This window comes from Phaseolus vulgaris, chromosome 3 (assembly GCF_000499845.2).
Source record: "Phaseolus vulgaris cultivar G19833 chromosome 3, P. vulgaris v2.0, whole genome shotgun sequence".
In the NCBI taxonomy this organism is placed as follows: Eukaryota; Viridiplantae; Streptophyta; class Magnoliopsida; order Fabales; family Fabaceae; genus Phaseolus; species Phaseolus vulgaris.
The window spans coordinates 53,275,737-53,293,076 of record NC_023757.2 but is presented as its reverse complement, the minus strand read 5'-3'; the positions used below and the strand labels follow the sequence as shown (position 1 = coordinate 53,293,076).

Below are 17,340 nucleotides of genomic sequence, written 5' to 3'. Positions count from 1 at the left end.
TAGGAAGACATTTGTAGGGTATATAGGAAGAATGAGCCCTTAAAACGTGTATTTATCAAGAATATGAATGCATGTACTGAAATGTGTATTGAAGATGCAGAAAAGAGAACCCAATAAAATAAAATCTGGTATCCCAAATATGAACGAATAAAGAATATTGAGTAGATGCATTTCTGGAGTCTGTAACAATACAAAATCCCCATCACAATGGGTATCTATGTATGTATGTACACGCCCTAAACCTATGTTTTATACAGTTGGACATTCATGATCCCACCAGCAACACCAGCAAAGCCATAAAACGTGTTATGTCATATAGAAGAAGAACTCTTGACGTGTTGGTGAACACTCAACACAACATTCCGCATCTCAGGGAAGATGGATACAAGTACAAGTTCCAAAATTGCATAAGCAAGTTGCTTCACGCATGTATTAGACTAAAACACAAGATGATAGAATTGTTGTTAGTAAGCAGAAAACGTTTCAAGCAGAGAAAATGAAAGAAGTTTGGATAAAGTGAATACAGAAATGGTTAATGGATATGGATTTAACCTGACTAAAGTAGTATACATCCCGGGCACAACGTCTGTATTGCTTATGGCCGATTAGGCTCACTAATGTTGTTGGAGCTCCATCTGGTAACAAAAAAATTCGAACTTTACAAGTCAACACAACATTCTAAAGACTGCATGAAGAACATGGAAGTACAATAACATTCAAAGACCTTCTTCAGTGACTATGGGATTACAGGTTCACCAAAAATCTCTCGATAGTATTAAGGGCCAAAAAAATCCATTACTAAATGTAGAATGAGATGGAAGCTTCATAGGGTTTTCTTAGTTTCTTTTCTTCTTTGTAATTCTTTTGTTTTTCCACATGAAAGACTAAATCTTTTTGGTTGGTTCTTCGATAATTCCTCATTGAGTTATGAGGTTTTGATAAAAAAAATGTAGAATGATATTTGCATTAATGTGGTTCATGTACCAATTTTAACCTAGAGATATAAAACTATTGTTGTTGTATACAGGAAAGAAGATTAAATAATGGAAAACACTTGATAGTATAAATATGAAATTCACACATAGCATAAATGTGGTTGGTGATAATTTTGTCTCACTCTTACCGTGAACTTAAAGCAAATGCTGATTAGTTAGTTAGTCAAAATCCATGTGAATACCAATGCTGTTGAATAAAATTTCAAAGTAGAATAATATCTAACCAGTAATCAGCAATCTCAAATTCTACAGGAAATAAAACTAACCAAACAACAGTTTCTTGATGTCACTTGCTCTACGAGCAGCCTCAAGCTGTTCCTCAAAAGAGCCTGACTCAGATTTCTTGATGTTGCTTCCGCCTGATCTGCTTGTTGTTTGAGAAGGCATTTGATCATCATCGCTACTTATCATCCGAGGAATCCCTACTCTTAAGAAAAACGTACCATCTGGCCAGAGAACCTGAAAACATGACCATACAACATGAAACATTTGCACAAGTTGGCGTAAATTATATTTTTTTATCCTTTTTTCTTTGTCTTCTGGAGATTATTCCATCCAAATTCAAGTGGTAACTGTACATTCATATAAAGAAATTTCGCACAAGAGTATTATTAGAAAATAATTGGGCCTAAATTAGTCTCAACAGTAGGTTCATGGGAAAAGAATAACCCAAGTCTATGACTAATAGGGTAATACTTTGACCACATAAGTAGCCAACGTGGGACACCTAACCACACACACACCCTTGCATTCAAGAATGGATATGAAGCACGAAGCTGCAGGATAGGACCTCACATCATCATCTGGATAGACTTTGTTACCGTATCCCAATAGCAAGTTCAAAGGGAGAGTGTTTTGAAAGGAGTACTTTGAGCACAAGGTCTGTGCATGTTCATTCTCCACACATTAAGCACAAAGGCCTCTTGCATGAAGACATGTATGTAGGATATAAAGACAATCTTGGGCCTCCACTAAAACTTAAGCAAAGGATTAGAATATTGGGCTTGACAAGAATGAAATCAAGAAGAGCCAAGGACACTAGGCAAAAAGGTTATAGAATTTTCATTTTCAAGCATTGAAAGAAAAAGAAAATCACAAAGATGGAGCCAAGAAGGATAAGGTATTCCTTTATAAGAACAAAATCGCATAAATATGTAAAATAGCTCTTCAGTTCTGCATGTCTAACAAAACACTACTTGATCAGAAATCAACTACATCCAGAGTACCCTTTGGCCATTGACAAACAATTGAGTTGCTCTCATAACTTGGACCAATTTGTTTCAACTAGTTTTAGAGCTATTAGCAAGAGCATAGATAGTAAAAGCTTTTATGATGCACAACTTATGCAGTTCAGTAGATTTTAATAATGGAATGAAAAGCTCAGATTTTTAAGGGGAACTTTTGAAATCCAGTTCTAAAGTAGGCTTATTTGATTACACTATTCTTTAATTAGTATAACATTGTCATCGTGGCTCTCTTTGAGGTACTATGGATATGACAGATACTTTGTCCAATCATGGTATCTATTAACAAACAGCAATTAGCCCATTATAACTATATCCAGTGCTTTATATACACCATCAAACAGAGAAATGGTTATTTAATCAGGCCATAGACAACCAAGTCTAGTTTCACTACTGTTTATTTGTATTAAAAGCTTATTTTTTCTTAGTTGGCAAACAATGTCCTCTAAATGTTTATAAAGTTTAGGCTCAATGCTTACATCTTGGACCCATCGAATCCCCTGGGCTACTGTTTCCTCTCTCCGGAGCCAATGTATCTGTCTCAGGAGCCAATCATCAATTGCATCTTCCATCACTAGTTGTAATATCTGTTTTGACATCCAATAGACTTGTCTTCTGCATGATCATCAATGATAATTTAGCAAATTGCAAGCGCTAAATTAAAACAATTTGACAGTGTCATGTTACCTAATATTTTATAATGTCAATCAAAAGAAGCTTCTTCAAATTGGAATAAGATTACATATTTTTGGAAAATGTTCAGAGTTACAGACATTCTTTCTAGCAGTTACATGAAAGTTACAGAACAACCAGATAGAGTGGTATACCTTATCCAGCCTCTTTTCTTAAGCTGAAATATGTTGTCAACCAAATCCAAAATAGGGACACTAACATTAGGTGGGGACCACTGCGAAAAGGAAAATATGAAACTTGTCAATATTCTTAATATGTCTTTTAAACAGAAAAAAAAAGGTTCTCGTAAATGAATGAAAAGAAAAGGATCCAGACAATGTTCTGTAAAATCCAAGTAAAAAAACAGTTCTCATTTTCTCTAGTTTTCAAACAACTATTATTTCCCCAAGGAGGGAGAAAAAATGAGTGAGCAGCTACAGCAGACCACTGAATGAATAAACCCAGTAAAAGTGTAGAATATTTTTTTTTTACTTGTTAAGGAATCATCAGACTTTTTTTCAAAAAGGAAGATAAGAGAGAGAGAGAGAGAGAAGTACTATGTTCTATGGTTTTCATCATGTCTCAGACTATCAGTTGTAAAAGCTGTTCCCAGCTTGACCAAATGGGCAGTATTCTAGCATGCATCCCAATAACAATGACTAGCTAATAAGTATACTAAGCACACAGCAGCAAGCACCAGAACAGAGATCCAAGTTTCTCAATCAACAGCTAAAGTGCAAATTGTAAACCAGAAAGAAAAGCAAACTTGGTTGACTAGACAGACCTCAGGTGGCCCTCCAACTGGATCCTCCAAATTATCAGGAATCAGAATGAAATTCGTAGCAGGAACATCATTGCCAACCCTAGCTTCCACCACCATATCATGCTTTCTATCAAAATCCAAGTTGTTGGACTCTTCATCACGGTTGTTTAATGGAGATGAGTAACCCTTTAAGATCAATGCATTGTCAAAATGCAATCCACTAACTTGTGCTACTTCGCTAACAATATTCTCATCATCAAAATTGTTGTTCTTTTCACCTTCCTCATCGGAGCTTAACACACTTTCTGAAGTACCTTGCCTTGGAATGATTTTGTCAATTTCATCTGAATTCAAGGACAAGTTCCATGTGGTAGAAGATGTAACAGATCCCTCACTCATGAGGGATGATGAACCAACGACTTTTCGCCTCAACCCATCTGAAACCCCTTTAAACTGGCGTACAATATCATCCATTGCATCATCTACATTGACTGTTAAAATAAAATTCAAATATTGAATTTCGAATAAACATACACAGACAAATAACGTCTAGATTTAAAAGACCTTTTTTCAAATTATGATTAAGTTAAAACATAACTTAGAAAGTGATTTTGGACCTAAATCAACCTTATAATAGAATAGCTGCCAAGTCCCTTATTCCATCATGATCAACCAACCCACAACAGGAAGCACAGAAAAGTTTCCAACTTAAGGGCTTGAGTCCTCAAATAACCCAGAAAAGGCACACTGGATAGGTACAGCAGGAAGCTTTTCTCCCCTTTACGCAATCTTTCCTTTTGGGGCTCGTTAAACTTACTTCCCTAAGGTTAGCAGTAATTACACCAAGACCCTAATTGATTCAAAAAGAACACATCCATCCCTTATTTTATATACTATCTTTGGCATAGACACTTATTTTTTTTAAATTGCACACATGTCCCTTATTTTTATGTACAAATCACACACATAGTACCCTTAAAAATAACAAAGGGATGTGCAAGGGAAGTATGTGCAATTTATGAAACAAGTAATGTGTAAGTTATTTCTTGCTAACCTCGAGACAAGTCGGCATAATTAATTATTCCTTATTATTTTTTTAATGGTAACCAAACATTCAAAAGTTTAGGGCTTCAAAAATTTTAAAAAAAAAAATTCCAATAAAAACTCCATTAACCTATAAAATTAACAGTAAGGGAGGGCTAGCTTATATCGAATGGCTACAGCCTGAGCATTTAACAGCATTATGGCATAAAACCAAAATGTTAGAACCAGATACCTGCCAAGGTCTTCATCACCGAAGGAGATTTCCCAAATGAGTAGTTCTGAGGGGGTGAAGCAGAACAAAAATAGTTGTTAGATCATAGATTGTCATTGTCAATTTTCACATCCATTAGTACCAAGCAAAAATTATATAAAAGTCCCTCATAAGAGGTTGAGATAAGAAATACCAAGCAGATGCACACCTTTGAGGTAACACTAAAGAAATCCCATACTTCATGTTGTTCAGCAACATTAGCTATTGATAGGAGATCCTGAAGCAAGATCTAATTATTAAAATCATATAAAGGGAAACTTCAGAATATTTCTTGGACTAGGAATAAGATACCTGGAGATATTTATCAAGTTGAACGCAACGTTGATGTACAAAAGCGTCATCTGTGTTTGAGGAAAATATCCTTTTAGGTGGCAAATGCAATGTGTAATTGGGAATATCTTTAAGATGCCGATGCAATCGCTCAAAATTTCTGAATCTGAGTATCACCAAAACAAAATATGACATGTCAAAGCAGAGATATAAAGGTTTGGAATAAAACAATTTTGTGATTGAACAAATTTCTTCTGTATTATGGAGCAGTTTAAACTCAATTGTGGAAAGAACGATGTGAAAATAATATATAATTTTCTATTGTTGCATTTAATCTTATGGTTGGAACTTAAAACTTCGAACTTAAAAAGTAAAAATAATTACACCTTGTACAATTAAATTGTCTGTTAAATTTCAAAAACCAAACAAAGATAAATTGTTCACAATTGCATTATAAAAGAAAGAGTAGGAAAAAAGTAAACCTTCTTTTTACAAACCAAGTTTTATTTTGTGCATCAGTCACTGCAATTGAATAAACAGCAAAACATGTGGAGCCAATTTTCTCAAAATACGCTCCCAACACCTGCAGTGTTTAAAATTAAAAAAAGAACAATCAATTACCAACAGAATCAAACTCATTCCAATTCATAAAAGGCCATACCAACTGACTAAAGAGATTCTATATCTATTAATAATACATTTTAGAATACTATATCTGAAAACTATTACAGCCAAAAGTGCATACCCGGCACCGGAGCTTAGAAACCAACGGCCTTTCTTTCCTGACAACCATGTCAGAAGAACTTTTTCCCCGAAATCCTTCACTGTGCCTCTCAAGTTCGGGGTTATAAAACTCTGAAATTATGGAGCCTCCTTTGTTAGTTAGGATTCCTAAGGAAGAAGCACTATTGGACCTCTTCAGTGGACTTTCATAACCATCAGTAGCAAGATCTTTCGCAAAAGATAATTCCTTTTCGGGATTTTGAGAAGATTCTGAAATTTTTGCAGTTGCAACATTTTGTAGGGGATCTGAACCCAAGGCATTAAATTTTGGAAGAGGAGAATTCCCCTCTGCATCTTCATATTTTCCACGTTTACTTGCTGATGTTTCCTGAGCCAATTTTCTAGGAGGCAAACTGTCTGTAGAGGGGCTCTTAGCAGGAAGATCCTGAAAGCCAACTTTGATAATTTTGTTCTCTTTCCTTTTGTAATTCCTTCCCTTTGTCCACATATTCTCAAGATTCTCAGGCATGAGAATTTCAGTTCTCCTCTGAGTTGCAACCTCCAACATTCGTGCCCAATCAGCAGGCCTGGCCTGTGAAGATTCTTGATGGAGATTGTTACCTTGCAATGATGTCCCTCCTTGATCACTCGTTTTAGCCAATATCATCTCAGTTCCTTGATTTAATGATGGATTCTTATTAGAGGGTGTGAGATTGTTGTGTCCACCCTCACTGACAACAGAATGTCCATGATGGTGACCTGCTACATTAGTTGACTGATTACTGCCCATACCTTCCGTACCATCATCATTAAGGAGAAGAATAAGAGCTTCAATCAGTTCATTAATATACCTAATTATCAAGATAAAAATGTTATTATAAATGGGAATTATAAATAAATGCAGTTAAAATGAAACTCCAATTTTTGTTATGATCCACCAAACCTCTCCAAAAATGAATTATTACATGTAAGATAAAATATTCAACATACCCAGGGCTTGCCAAATTCATAATAGGCTGCATTACCAAGCAAGTTAATAATTCTCGAGCTATAGAACGAATCACAGGACACTGAGCTTCCCGTTGTCTTAGTACTGTAGCTAAAACTGCACTCATTAGCTGCTGAAGAACCTGACAAAAAGAAGATTCATTAGATAAGATACAAGTCATAATTATCGAAGGAAATTATTATAACACAAGAACACTCCACTCACACCTTGTACTCACTCTCAGGAGATATTAGTGCTGGATGTAGCTCCTTAGAATTCAATAGATGGAATTTTAATCTGTCATCCCTCTCCTCAGAAGATAATGTTTTCATAACATCAACACCTATAGCAGCTTGATTTCTTCTGAAAAGTTCTAAATGATCACCTATTAAATCTACTACATCCCTGAAATGTGAATGAAAGATAAGACAATTAGTAGTTTTTATAATACTTTTCCTGGCAGCAAATAAAGGAGATGGAAAACCAGATACCTTGTCAGCAAGTCAACCAGATTTATCTCTTTAACCCTTCCAGATATTTCAGCTAGAACATCCATGATTATTGCCCGAATCTGCTCCGGAAACTCCTTATCAGGAGTAATATCTGAGTACCACAAATCAACCACGAAATCCTTCAAAATCTTATCAATGAACTCTCTCATTGCAGCCTCCACAGCAGGGGAATCGATTTTTCTCTTCCATTTCGCAGGGGGAGGTAAACTAGTGAGGCGTGAATCCTTCAGAGACAACTGTTTTTTCTCCAAATGTGATAAATAGGTCAGCGGTTTAGGCTCTTGAACCTTCCAACGGAACTCCACCCTATTAAAAAGAATACGCAGCCCCGCAACAAATATGATCGACATGGGTAGATTCATCCACATTGATTTACTTGTATCTACAACACATAATCACCATACACAACATAAGGTCAAAGAAGACCCATTAAATAACAATCACAATACACTCTTCCCTTCTTTCCCATTAACAAAGACAAGATCACAGAAACACTTCAATTCAAGTCATAACTAAAAAAAAAACATAAACAGCCACCTTAGACAGAACACGACAAGTTACACGCTTGCAAACAAACACATAATACAAAATCACAGTGAGATCAGTTAATCCATACAATTTCAGTTCCACACTCTTAAGCATTACTAATGAGTTCAAGCAGCATTAATAAAGACTGAGGAAGCGAAATTGGTAAAGCTGGAGCTATTAATTCCAAAAAGCAAATAACAATTGAGAGTGGAAACACGAAATTCTTGACTAATTCACTAATTTCACAGTAATACTACACTAAAGGGAAAAGCTTGAGATGAAATCAAAGGAAATCAGAAGAAGAAGGAAAACTTACGAGTTAGGAAATAGGAAACGGCAAATATACAGAGGGCCCACCAGAGAGTGCGGAGCTTGGCCTCTTGGATCAGATCATTCACACTCTCCATGCCCCCGACAACACCGATTGGAACAAACAAATCAACCTCTGTGTTGTGTTCTGTTCTTCTGTTCTGTTCACACTTGGATTTCAATTTCGATTCCTTCGCGGGTTTCGATAAACAACAAGAACAGCTGGAATTTGATATCACCACCAACTAAACTTTGATGATAAATATAAATAAATAGATATTCTTTACGACTTTATGAGTTCATCGATCGAAGCTATCAAATAAAAGATAAAAAGATAACGTGCTTAACATACGGTGAAGATACTGCGACCAAATTCATTATAAACTATAATTATTTATACTCATCATCATTATTACCATTTTTAATTCTTAGGGTATTTTCTTCTTTTCAATTTCACTTATTAATTACATATCTTTCCAAAACTATTTTATCTCTTCCTTTGTTATCTTCTTAACCATCACACTCAAAACAAAATAGTTTTCCTCGATCAACTTGGATTATTATAAATTCCTATTTTAGGCATTTAATACAATTAAAACTCAACATTTGTACTCATTCATCCAAACACTGAGTGTTGTTTGTCTCTTCTAATGAAATTTGTTGTAAGACATGCAATTATGTAATCTCTGTTTCTTTTTTAATTAAGAGGATACTTTATTTTATTATTTTTTATTGAAAAATAAAAAGAAAACAAAATCACATAAATTTTTATGAGAAGTTCGGACACGCCTCTTAAATGATATCGAACCCGTAAGACACTTGTAGGACACGTATCAGTGAAATATCCAATTCAAAAATTATTTTTTAGGTTTCTGACAATTTTAGCACAGATCTAATATAATTTTAAAATAAAAAATACATTAATTTTCTAAAGACTCAAATTTATTGTATAATTTTTTATTATAATTATAATTATAAAACTAGTTATAAAAAAACTTAAACATACTTGTGCACATAAATAATAATTATTAATTTATTTAATTTATAATTATATAATATATTTGTATTCTCGTATCTTACATCTTAGAGATTATACGTATATTCATCCGTATATGTGTCTGCGTTCTATAAGTGTCCATATTTATGCTAGTGAGTAATTAGTTATTTTCTAAAGTGTTTTATTTTTCTAATTGTATCTTTTTAACTGTTATTGGTATTGGTTATTTTTTTTTATCAAATTCAATTATTCAGTTTAATTAAAAAAACTAATCTTACATAGTTATGTTTGTTACTTACTATATTTTAGTTTTAAATGAGCCGATTTGATCTATCAACTTTGATAGAATTATCCATTAGAATTTGGTATAAATCTTTATGTATGGACTTAAAATGTTTTTTTAATAAAATATAGAACTTTATTATGGCTTATCTAAATTTTGTTCTTTACTCTTTAAAAAAAAAACTCTCATTTTATACACACTGTATTCCATATTAAATATCTTCTCGTTATTGTTGTAACGTGTTATTGAGTAAGTTTGAAAACTTCCTTTTGGGATGTAACAATGTTTGTGTATGTAATCTATATACACAATGAATTCATAAGGAATATAATAAAAACAAGTTTATATTGTGTAAATGCAAAATCATATGGGAAGAAAATAATTTCTATTGTGTATTAAAATTAGATATAAAAAAATGTGCTTTTGCGATTTACTTTTTCACATGTTTTTGTTATATTTTTATCTTTCAAAACTAATATGTTAATATTGTTGTAAATAAAATATTTTAAATTTGTTATTGTTATTATCTTAAGTATATAACTGTGGATGAGAGTATTCATGACCAAACATCAAAACTTACCAAGACTAGCATCAATTGATTTAGACAAGTAATTCATTTTTCATGGGATCCTACAAATCATGTTAAGTTCATTTGAACGTTGGTGATGTTTGCTCTAGAGTGGGTTCATTTGAAACAACATTTTCTTACAAACTTATGTTTCTATATCCAACACGGTTTATTATATTAGTATTTAGTAATTCATTGAACCAACTCAATAAGATGAGGTTTGCACCCACTTATATATCATGAAAAACTTTAATCCTTAATAAATGTGAAATCTCCAACAAAAATATATAATTTTATATTAAATATTCTTAAAAAAAAGAAAATTTAGTATATATATCCATTTAATATTTATTTTAACCATTTAAGAGGTGAACATGAACCATTTAAATTCCTTAACTGTTATTTGAACTCATATTCCATTTGACATGGATGAAAATATGCATAGAGATGGAATAAAAAAATATAAAAAAATATAGTGTAATTTCTATATATAAAAACAATTCTTCACGATCTAAAACATTAATTTTATAGAACTTCTTCATGTTAAATTAGGTGGTCATGTCTTCAATTTTTTTATTTTTTATTTATTTTCATAAATAACACCAATTACTAGATTCACTACAATAATCAATAAAAAATCAATAAAAGAACATAAGAATAAGATTGAAAGAATACACTTTTATTAAAATTATAAATTTCTATAATTTTTTTTTACACAATATAATTATTTGTTTATACTTATAACGGTCTTTCTATATAGTACATAAACTAAAAAAACAACATAAAATTGTTAAAAATAACTAAATCTAATAAATGTATACACTGCGTGACACCAATATTAGACTTTTTTTAGTATACGCTTTTTTACTCGTAAAATAAGATTAAAATAAGATGTTTTAATAATTTGATTAAGCTTTCGAGCAAATTATCTACTTAATATTATTTAAGTGAATAATAAAAAATATATACACGAACAAATATACTCTAGGAACAACATCTGAATAAAAATTATAATTTTACTTGTTATTTTATTTTCATAAATATATATATATTATGTTTAATTTGTATTTTAAAAGACTATATATTTCATGTAGATCTTTATTAAATCTGTAATGAAGTATATAATTTTGTGAATATGTTATACATAAAAGAACAAATTGAATACTGTTTAAAAATGACGAAAAGTCAAACAGTAAAAAAACCTATTTTAAGAAAAAAGTATTAATTAAAAGAAGAAAAAAAATGAGTGAATAAATATCTAAAACAGTTGTAAAATATCAGTCGTATTTGTATCACTCTTTTCGCTACAAAACAAAACAAACAAACCCCACAAAACACCACTTTTTCAAATTATCTTTTATGCTTTTTTTCTTCTGAATTTTTATTTTTCTTCTATTAGATTCATATATTTCGAAATAAAATGTTATATCTAATTGCAACTCTATTCAAATTAAATATCACATTCTGATTTTAGTCAAACAATCTAAATATAGTTTAAGAAAAAGGATCCCAAATAATATTTTCGATTGGCTTTTGATAGTTTTATTTTATTTTAAATCTATCTTCGCATAATTAATTTAATAATTCAAATATTGTAATAGCCATAAAAAAAAAACATATAAATACATTCATTTATAATTGTATCGCATAATGGCTCATTTGAATATTTATTCATAAAACCGTATTCCAAAAAAAACTATAATATTTATGTAATTTCCTAAAAGAAACGTTCAAGTATCTTTGAAAAACTGTAAAAATAATTAATCATTTGGTCTTTATTTTTTTTATGTATAAAATAATTTATAATCTTTTCAATTAATTTTTAAGAGCATACTGAGAAGTTTTACAACTGGATAAATTAATAGAATATTTTTAAAATTAGATTGTTATATATAACAGTTGTCAAATACTGACTTTTTTTCATTGACCATTGTCCAAATAACATTTTTATTAATTTTTCAGATAAACTACTAAAATTAAAAAAATAAAATAAAATGTAAAACAACATCATCCTTATCCAAGTGGAGAAACTTGGTATTTAATAATGCATTGTTGTGTCTGAAATCATTCTTCAATAGCCTTATCTTTAATAACAAACTCTGTTTCTGTTTTTCTCTGTTCTCATTCTCCTATTTGTTGCTGAAGAACACACAACACCTTTCGTTTACCATGAAGGCAACGCTGCTTCCTCCATCTTCTGCACCTCTCTTTCTCCCAACCTCTTCAACCAGACATGCTTCCTTTGCTGTTTGTTCTTCATCCAGGAACCAACCCTACATTCCCAAGCTCGAACCTTTTAGCCGAACCAAGTTTGAAAGGGCCCTTAAAGACCCTCCTCTGATCGAGAAATCCGAGAAAGAAATCTTAGGTTTGTTGCATCTTTTTAAATTTCGCATCTTTTTGATAAATCACAAGACCCCTTTTGAGTATTTTTATCTGGGGTATCACTTGAAGTTTTTCTTTTCTGATTTATTCACTCCTTTTGATGTTTGTTTTCCTTTTGCTATAAACAGTGAAATCTGACTATGGTTTTCATCATGATCTGTTGTTGAGTGATCTGAATTCATTGTTGGTGCTGTGTTTTGAATTTTGCAGATTATTGTTTAACGGTTGAAGGTGATGAATCCTACAGTTGCTGGCAGGCTTATTTTGAGCTGAAAGATCTTGAAGTATGTTCTTATTTCTATACCTTGTGTGATTGATGATGAACTATGCTGCAATTTAGAGAAAGATATCTCTATTCTGTTTTCTTGTGTCTTTTATTTTATTTCTCAGAAATAAATCTTTTTTAGTAGATTTATTTCTCTCTTAAAATTATCCAAGAATGAAAAGGAGAAAAAAAAATGAAACTTTATGTAACCCTTAATTAGTTCTAGAAATAAAACATTTAGAATTTCAAGTTTTTTATATTTTAATTCATTTTTCAAGTTTTCCCCTCTTTTGTTTTCCCTTCCCTGTTTCAAACACTGTAAATAAAAAGAAACTTAATAGCAGAGTTAAAGTGAGAAGTGGAAGCATTCTACTATATCAGAGTAACTAAGGTAGATTTAATATACTTATTAAATATTTTAAAAACAAACTTTAAAATGATTCTGATTTTTTCAATATATAGAAAAAATTATAATTTTTCAATACAGTGCCAAGCTGTGTTCATTTCTTGAAAAAGCATGAACTGTCAGTGAGATTCATGTTGTGATTGGATGTTGAATTTAGTAAGTTTTGTTGTTCTTAATTATGCAGAAAGAGTCTCCAAAAGCAGACATAGAGAAGTTGATTCTGGAGACTGGTGGTGTAAAATCCTTAATAGGATGTTTGCATGGAATAGCAGCAGGCATGCAAAAAGTGAAGAAAGAGGAGACAGAACTGAGTAAGAATGTGAAATCAGAAGGTGAGAAACAGTGTCCTATACCTGATGGATTGCCAAAAACTGATGAACAACTGAAGGAAGAAGAAGAAGCAAAAATGCCAGATTCACCATACACTAAGCTTCTAAGAACCATGGGAAGGTACCCTGCATGGTATTCTCCTGCACCTGACCATGAAACAGATTGATTCACCAATCATCATTGCAATACATGCAAACAAACATAATAGACTCTGGTTATGATACACCAATGTAAATGGAATAGATGTAAATTTTGGTATTTTTTTTAACTTTGCATAATGCTATTGTTTTCTATGAGAATTTGGAATACTTTTTGTTTAAGTTTACAATCAACAAATTTAGATATATTAAATAGAGTTTTAATTTTACAAGTTATTAAATTCGAAACTGGAAATAGAGTTTATTGAAAAAAAATGTAAGCTTAATAAGCTGATATTTAAATTAAATAATCAATATAACTTCATTTATGATATTTAAATAATAAAAAGTCGAAAAGAAATAATTGAAAGTACACATATATATATATATAGGATATTTGGAAATAAAAGAAAGAAATAGGAACGATTTATGAATTATAAATTAGTAATTAACAATAATAAAAAATAATTTTGTAAGAAATTAGTAAACAAGAAAGGAAATATTGTTTTTATACTTAACTCGATGTTTATTAAGCATAAGTATAAAATTGTTTTTTCCTTATAAAAAATCTAATGTATAGATATCTTTTGGAGTGGTTGGATATTATCTTAGTTCTTTTGGATTTATTTGGCAAATATTTTTTTTTTCAGAATTTTTTTTTGTTAACATCTTTTTCAATTAATAACGAAATCACTTCTTTTTTGTGCATAAACTTTTTTATGTATTATTACTTTTATCTCTTGAGATTATTTCATCCTCAATCTACAACTTTCATCTTGATAAAAAAAATAATATCTTCGACTGTTTTACCAAAAAACTATATTATATTTAATTCATTTTTAATATTTTTAACTTTACCCAAATAAACTTTTATTGGATCGGCTTACTGAAATAAACTTACTTTTTAAATATTGATATTCATCTATTTATGTAGAATATTAATTACATTCTTTATAATATTCTACTATAACCTTCTCCTCTTCAATGAATAATCGACATAATAATAATAATAATAATACATTAATGTTATTTTAAATACTTAGAAATTCACATTCTTACTTACTTTACGTTAGTCCTAGTCATTTATAATTGATTTTCTTAATTGATGTTTTTTTTCATTTGTACTTTAATTATTTGAAAAAAAATTCTTTTTATCACATCAAATACAAAGTTATGATTATATTATTTTGACTAGGAATGGCAAAGCGGGACGGGTCGTGCGGGCCGGTCTACGGTCCGTTGGTGAAAAACGCGGGACGGACTGACCTTTTCAACCCGCTAACCCACAAGAAAAAAGAAATTGGCACTTAACAACAGCAAAACAACGCAATTAGGTTTTCACAAAATTTCAAAGAAAGAAACACAATCGCGTCAATAATGTTTATATTTAATATTTTTGAATTAATGTTTATGTTTATGTTTAATGTTTTGGAATTAGGTATTTTTAATGTTTTGGAAGTGGAAGAATAGTGATATTTGATATTTATTTTAATGTTTAATGTTTTGATGTTTGACTATGTTTGAAAAGGAAGAAAAAGAATTTAGGTTTAATAGTAAAAAATATATAGGTTTTATTTGACAATTTTTTAAGAACAAAATGTAAAAAAAATAAAAATATTTAATTTAAAAAAAGAAAAGAAAAAAGAACGCGGGCTGGTCCGCAAACTCGCGGGCCAGCTCTTATGCGAGGCGGGTTAAGAATTCTAACCCACAATAACTTTGCGGGACGGACCAACCCAATCCACATTTTTGCGGGTCAAACGCGGGATGGACCAATGCGGGACGGACTGCCCGCTTTGCCACCCATAATTTTGACAATATTTAAAAATATCAATAAATTAGTTTGTTGATTTTATCAATAATAAAATCTACTAATCAGTTTTATTTTAAAATTTAAATCTTTAACTTTTTAGTTGATTATCACATGACAAATGGTTATTGGATTCAATTTCAACCATTCTACTTATCAATAAAACTCCATTTTAATTTTCCTTTTCATCTTTTTCAAATTTCTATTTATAAACTTCTATTTGCATCACTTTCTCACATTACTTTTTTTTTCATCTTCAATCTCTCAAAAAGTAAAAAGTAACCTTTTCATAAATGGTAACCACTTGTTCTTAAGTAATCATCATGCTCTTCTTCTTCAATCTTTAATTTTCTTTTCTTTCCTTTAGCTAGTGACACTCTATCTTCATGTGACATGATTATAAATATTCTCTTTAAATTAATTAATTAAAGCATATTTCATTCTATTTGTGATGATACAATAGAATGAATAAGTTAAAAAACATAGTTTGAAAGAGACATGTTGTGGTCCTAAAAGCTTTCTTTATATGTCTCTAATCTCTATGCCTTATTCTATGTATGTGTCATATCAAATATGAATAAAATAATAATAATAATTATATTAAAAATAATGTTTCTCATCTCAATCAATCTTGCATTATGATAAATACAAAGGAAAAACTTCTTTGTGATAGACAATTTAATCATCAATTTCAGACCACTTTTATGAAGTCCCCACGAATATTTATTGTTCTAATTGAGTGTTTTTTTTATATAAACTTTGCAATTTTTATATTGTTATAATTGCGTAATTTTAGTTGGTTTTCTCATTTTAAATAGAATAAAATTTGGTTAATATATTTTTTTTACTTTTTATTTTTGTATTATTAAAAATATTTTACAAAACACTAGTATAAATAAATATATCAATTCTTATATTTTTGTTTCAAAAAAATAATTATAATTGAAAAAATAAATTATTAATAAAACGTTAAAATGTAAGATTTTGTGGGTTAAGAAATCGAAGAGAGATACACTTATTGTCATTTTTGCAATATTAATTGTATTTTCGATTTTTAATTTTTCAAAAATTAAGTTATTTTGATCTATTATTAAATTATTAAGCAAAACATTAAAAGTATATTTCAAAAATTGTTTCGAAAATTCCAAAAAACTTCCTCTAGAATATTTCTAGAACAAGTAATTTGAAAGTTATTTTTGAAAAGTTAAATGATCATTTAAAAAAAGTTAAATATATTTTTTATCTTTCTATCAATTTTGTTTTAGTCCAGATTTTAGACCTTTGAGTACCTATAATAATGAGTACCTATAATAAGGAAACTATTAAAATTGATCATTGCCAATTGATTTTTAAATGGGAAACAGATTTTTAATGTAAATTAAAATGTTAAAACATTTTATAATGACCTATTGTTAATATGAATATTATAATACAATTTACTTTTCTTTTGTAACATGCAAAAAAAAAAAATACTAGTAAAATTTCATTCTAATAGTTTTTTTTTTCTATTTTTTTACTAGAAGTATCTAAGAAGTTTAAAGTTTGAAAAAAAAACAAAAACTAATTTAAGGTTATACTACTTGGACAAAAAAATATATTTAAACCTTTTAAAAAATTATAAAAAAAGAGTTAGAAATTATGGGGATGCAGGAGAAAAAGGTATAGAGGACCTCTAATGGCTTTTATGCAGACTAGAGAAACACTTATATTGTATGATTTCCTTTCTTGACATTGCGATGTTGTATTCCCAATTTCAATAAGCAGGATTTTCCAAACCTATGAAAAAACGATGAAGTCGATGAGCCTTCAGAATTGGCTCTAGTTTCCACACCAGAAAATT

The 17,340-nt window shown here is 30.2% G+C and overlaps 2 protein-coding genes across 2 annotated transcripts; one reads left to right on the top strand and one right to left on the bottom strand.

Annotated features, from left to right (window-relative positions):
• Nucleotides 1-140: 140 nt before the first annotated feature.
• On the bottom strand, nt 141-8,715 carry LOC137808783 (uncharacterized). Its single transcript, XM_068610059.1, has 15 exons — nt 8,327-8,715; nt 7,462-7,864; nt 7,198-7,375; nt 6,973-7,112; nt 6,005-6,833; nt 5,742-5,842; nt 5,281-5,425; nt 5,138-5,206; nt 4,951-4,996; nt 3,696-4,165; nt 3,067-3,146; nt 2,719-2,854; nt 1,262-1,454; nt 553-635; nt 141-437 (listed from the first exon to the last, which is right to left on the bottom strand). The coding sequence occupies exons 1-15, from the start codon at nt 8,415-8,417 to the stop codon at nt 312-314; spliced, it is 3,090 nt and encodes a 1,029-aa protein (XP_068466160.1). The 5' UTR covers nt 8,418-8,715; the 3' UTR covers nt 141-311.
• Nucleotides 8,716-12,225: 3,510 nt separating this feature from the next.
• Nucleotides 12,226-13,852, top strand: LOC137808782 (CCG-binding protein 1). Its single transcript, XM_068610058.1, has 3 exons — nt 12,226-12,535; nt 12,763-12,836; nt 13,408-13,852. The coding sequence occupies exons 1-3, from the start codon at nt 12,337-12,339 to the stop codon at nt 13,717-13,719; spliced, it is 585 nt and encodes a 194-aa protein (XP_068466159.1). The 5' UTR covers nt 12,226-12,336; the 3' UTR covers nt 13,720-13,852.
• The last annotated feature ends 3,488 nt before the right edge of the window (nt 13,853-17,340 follow it).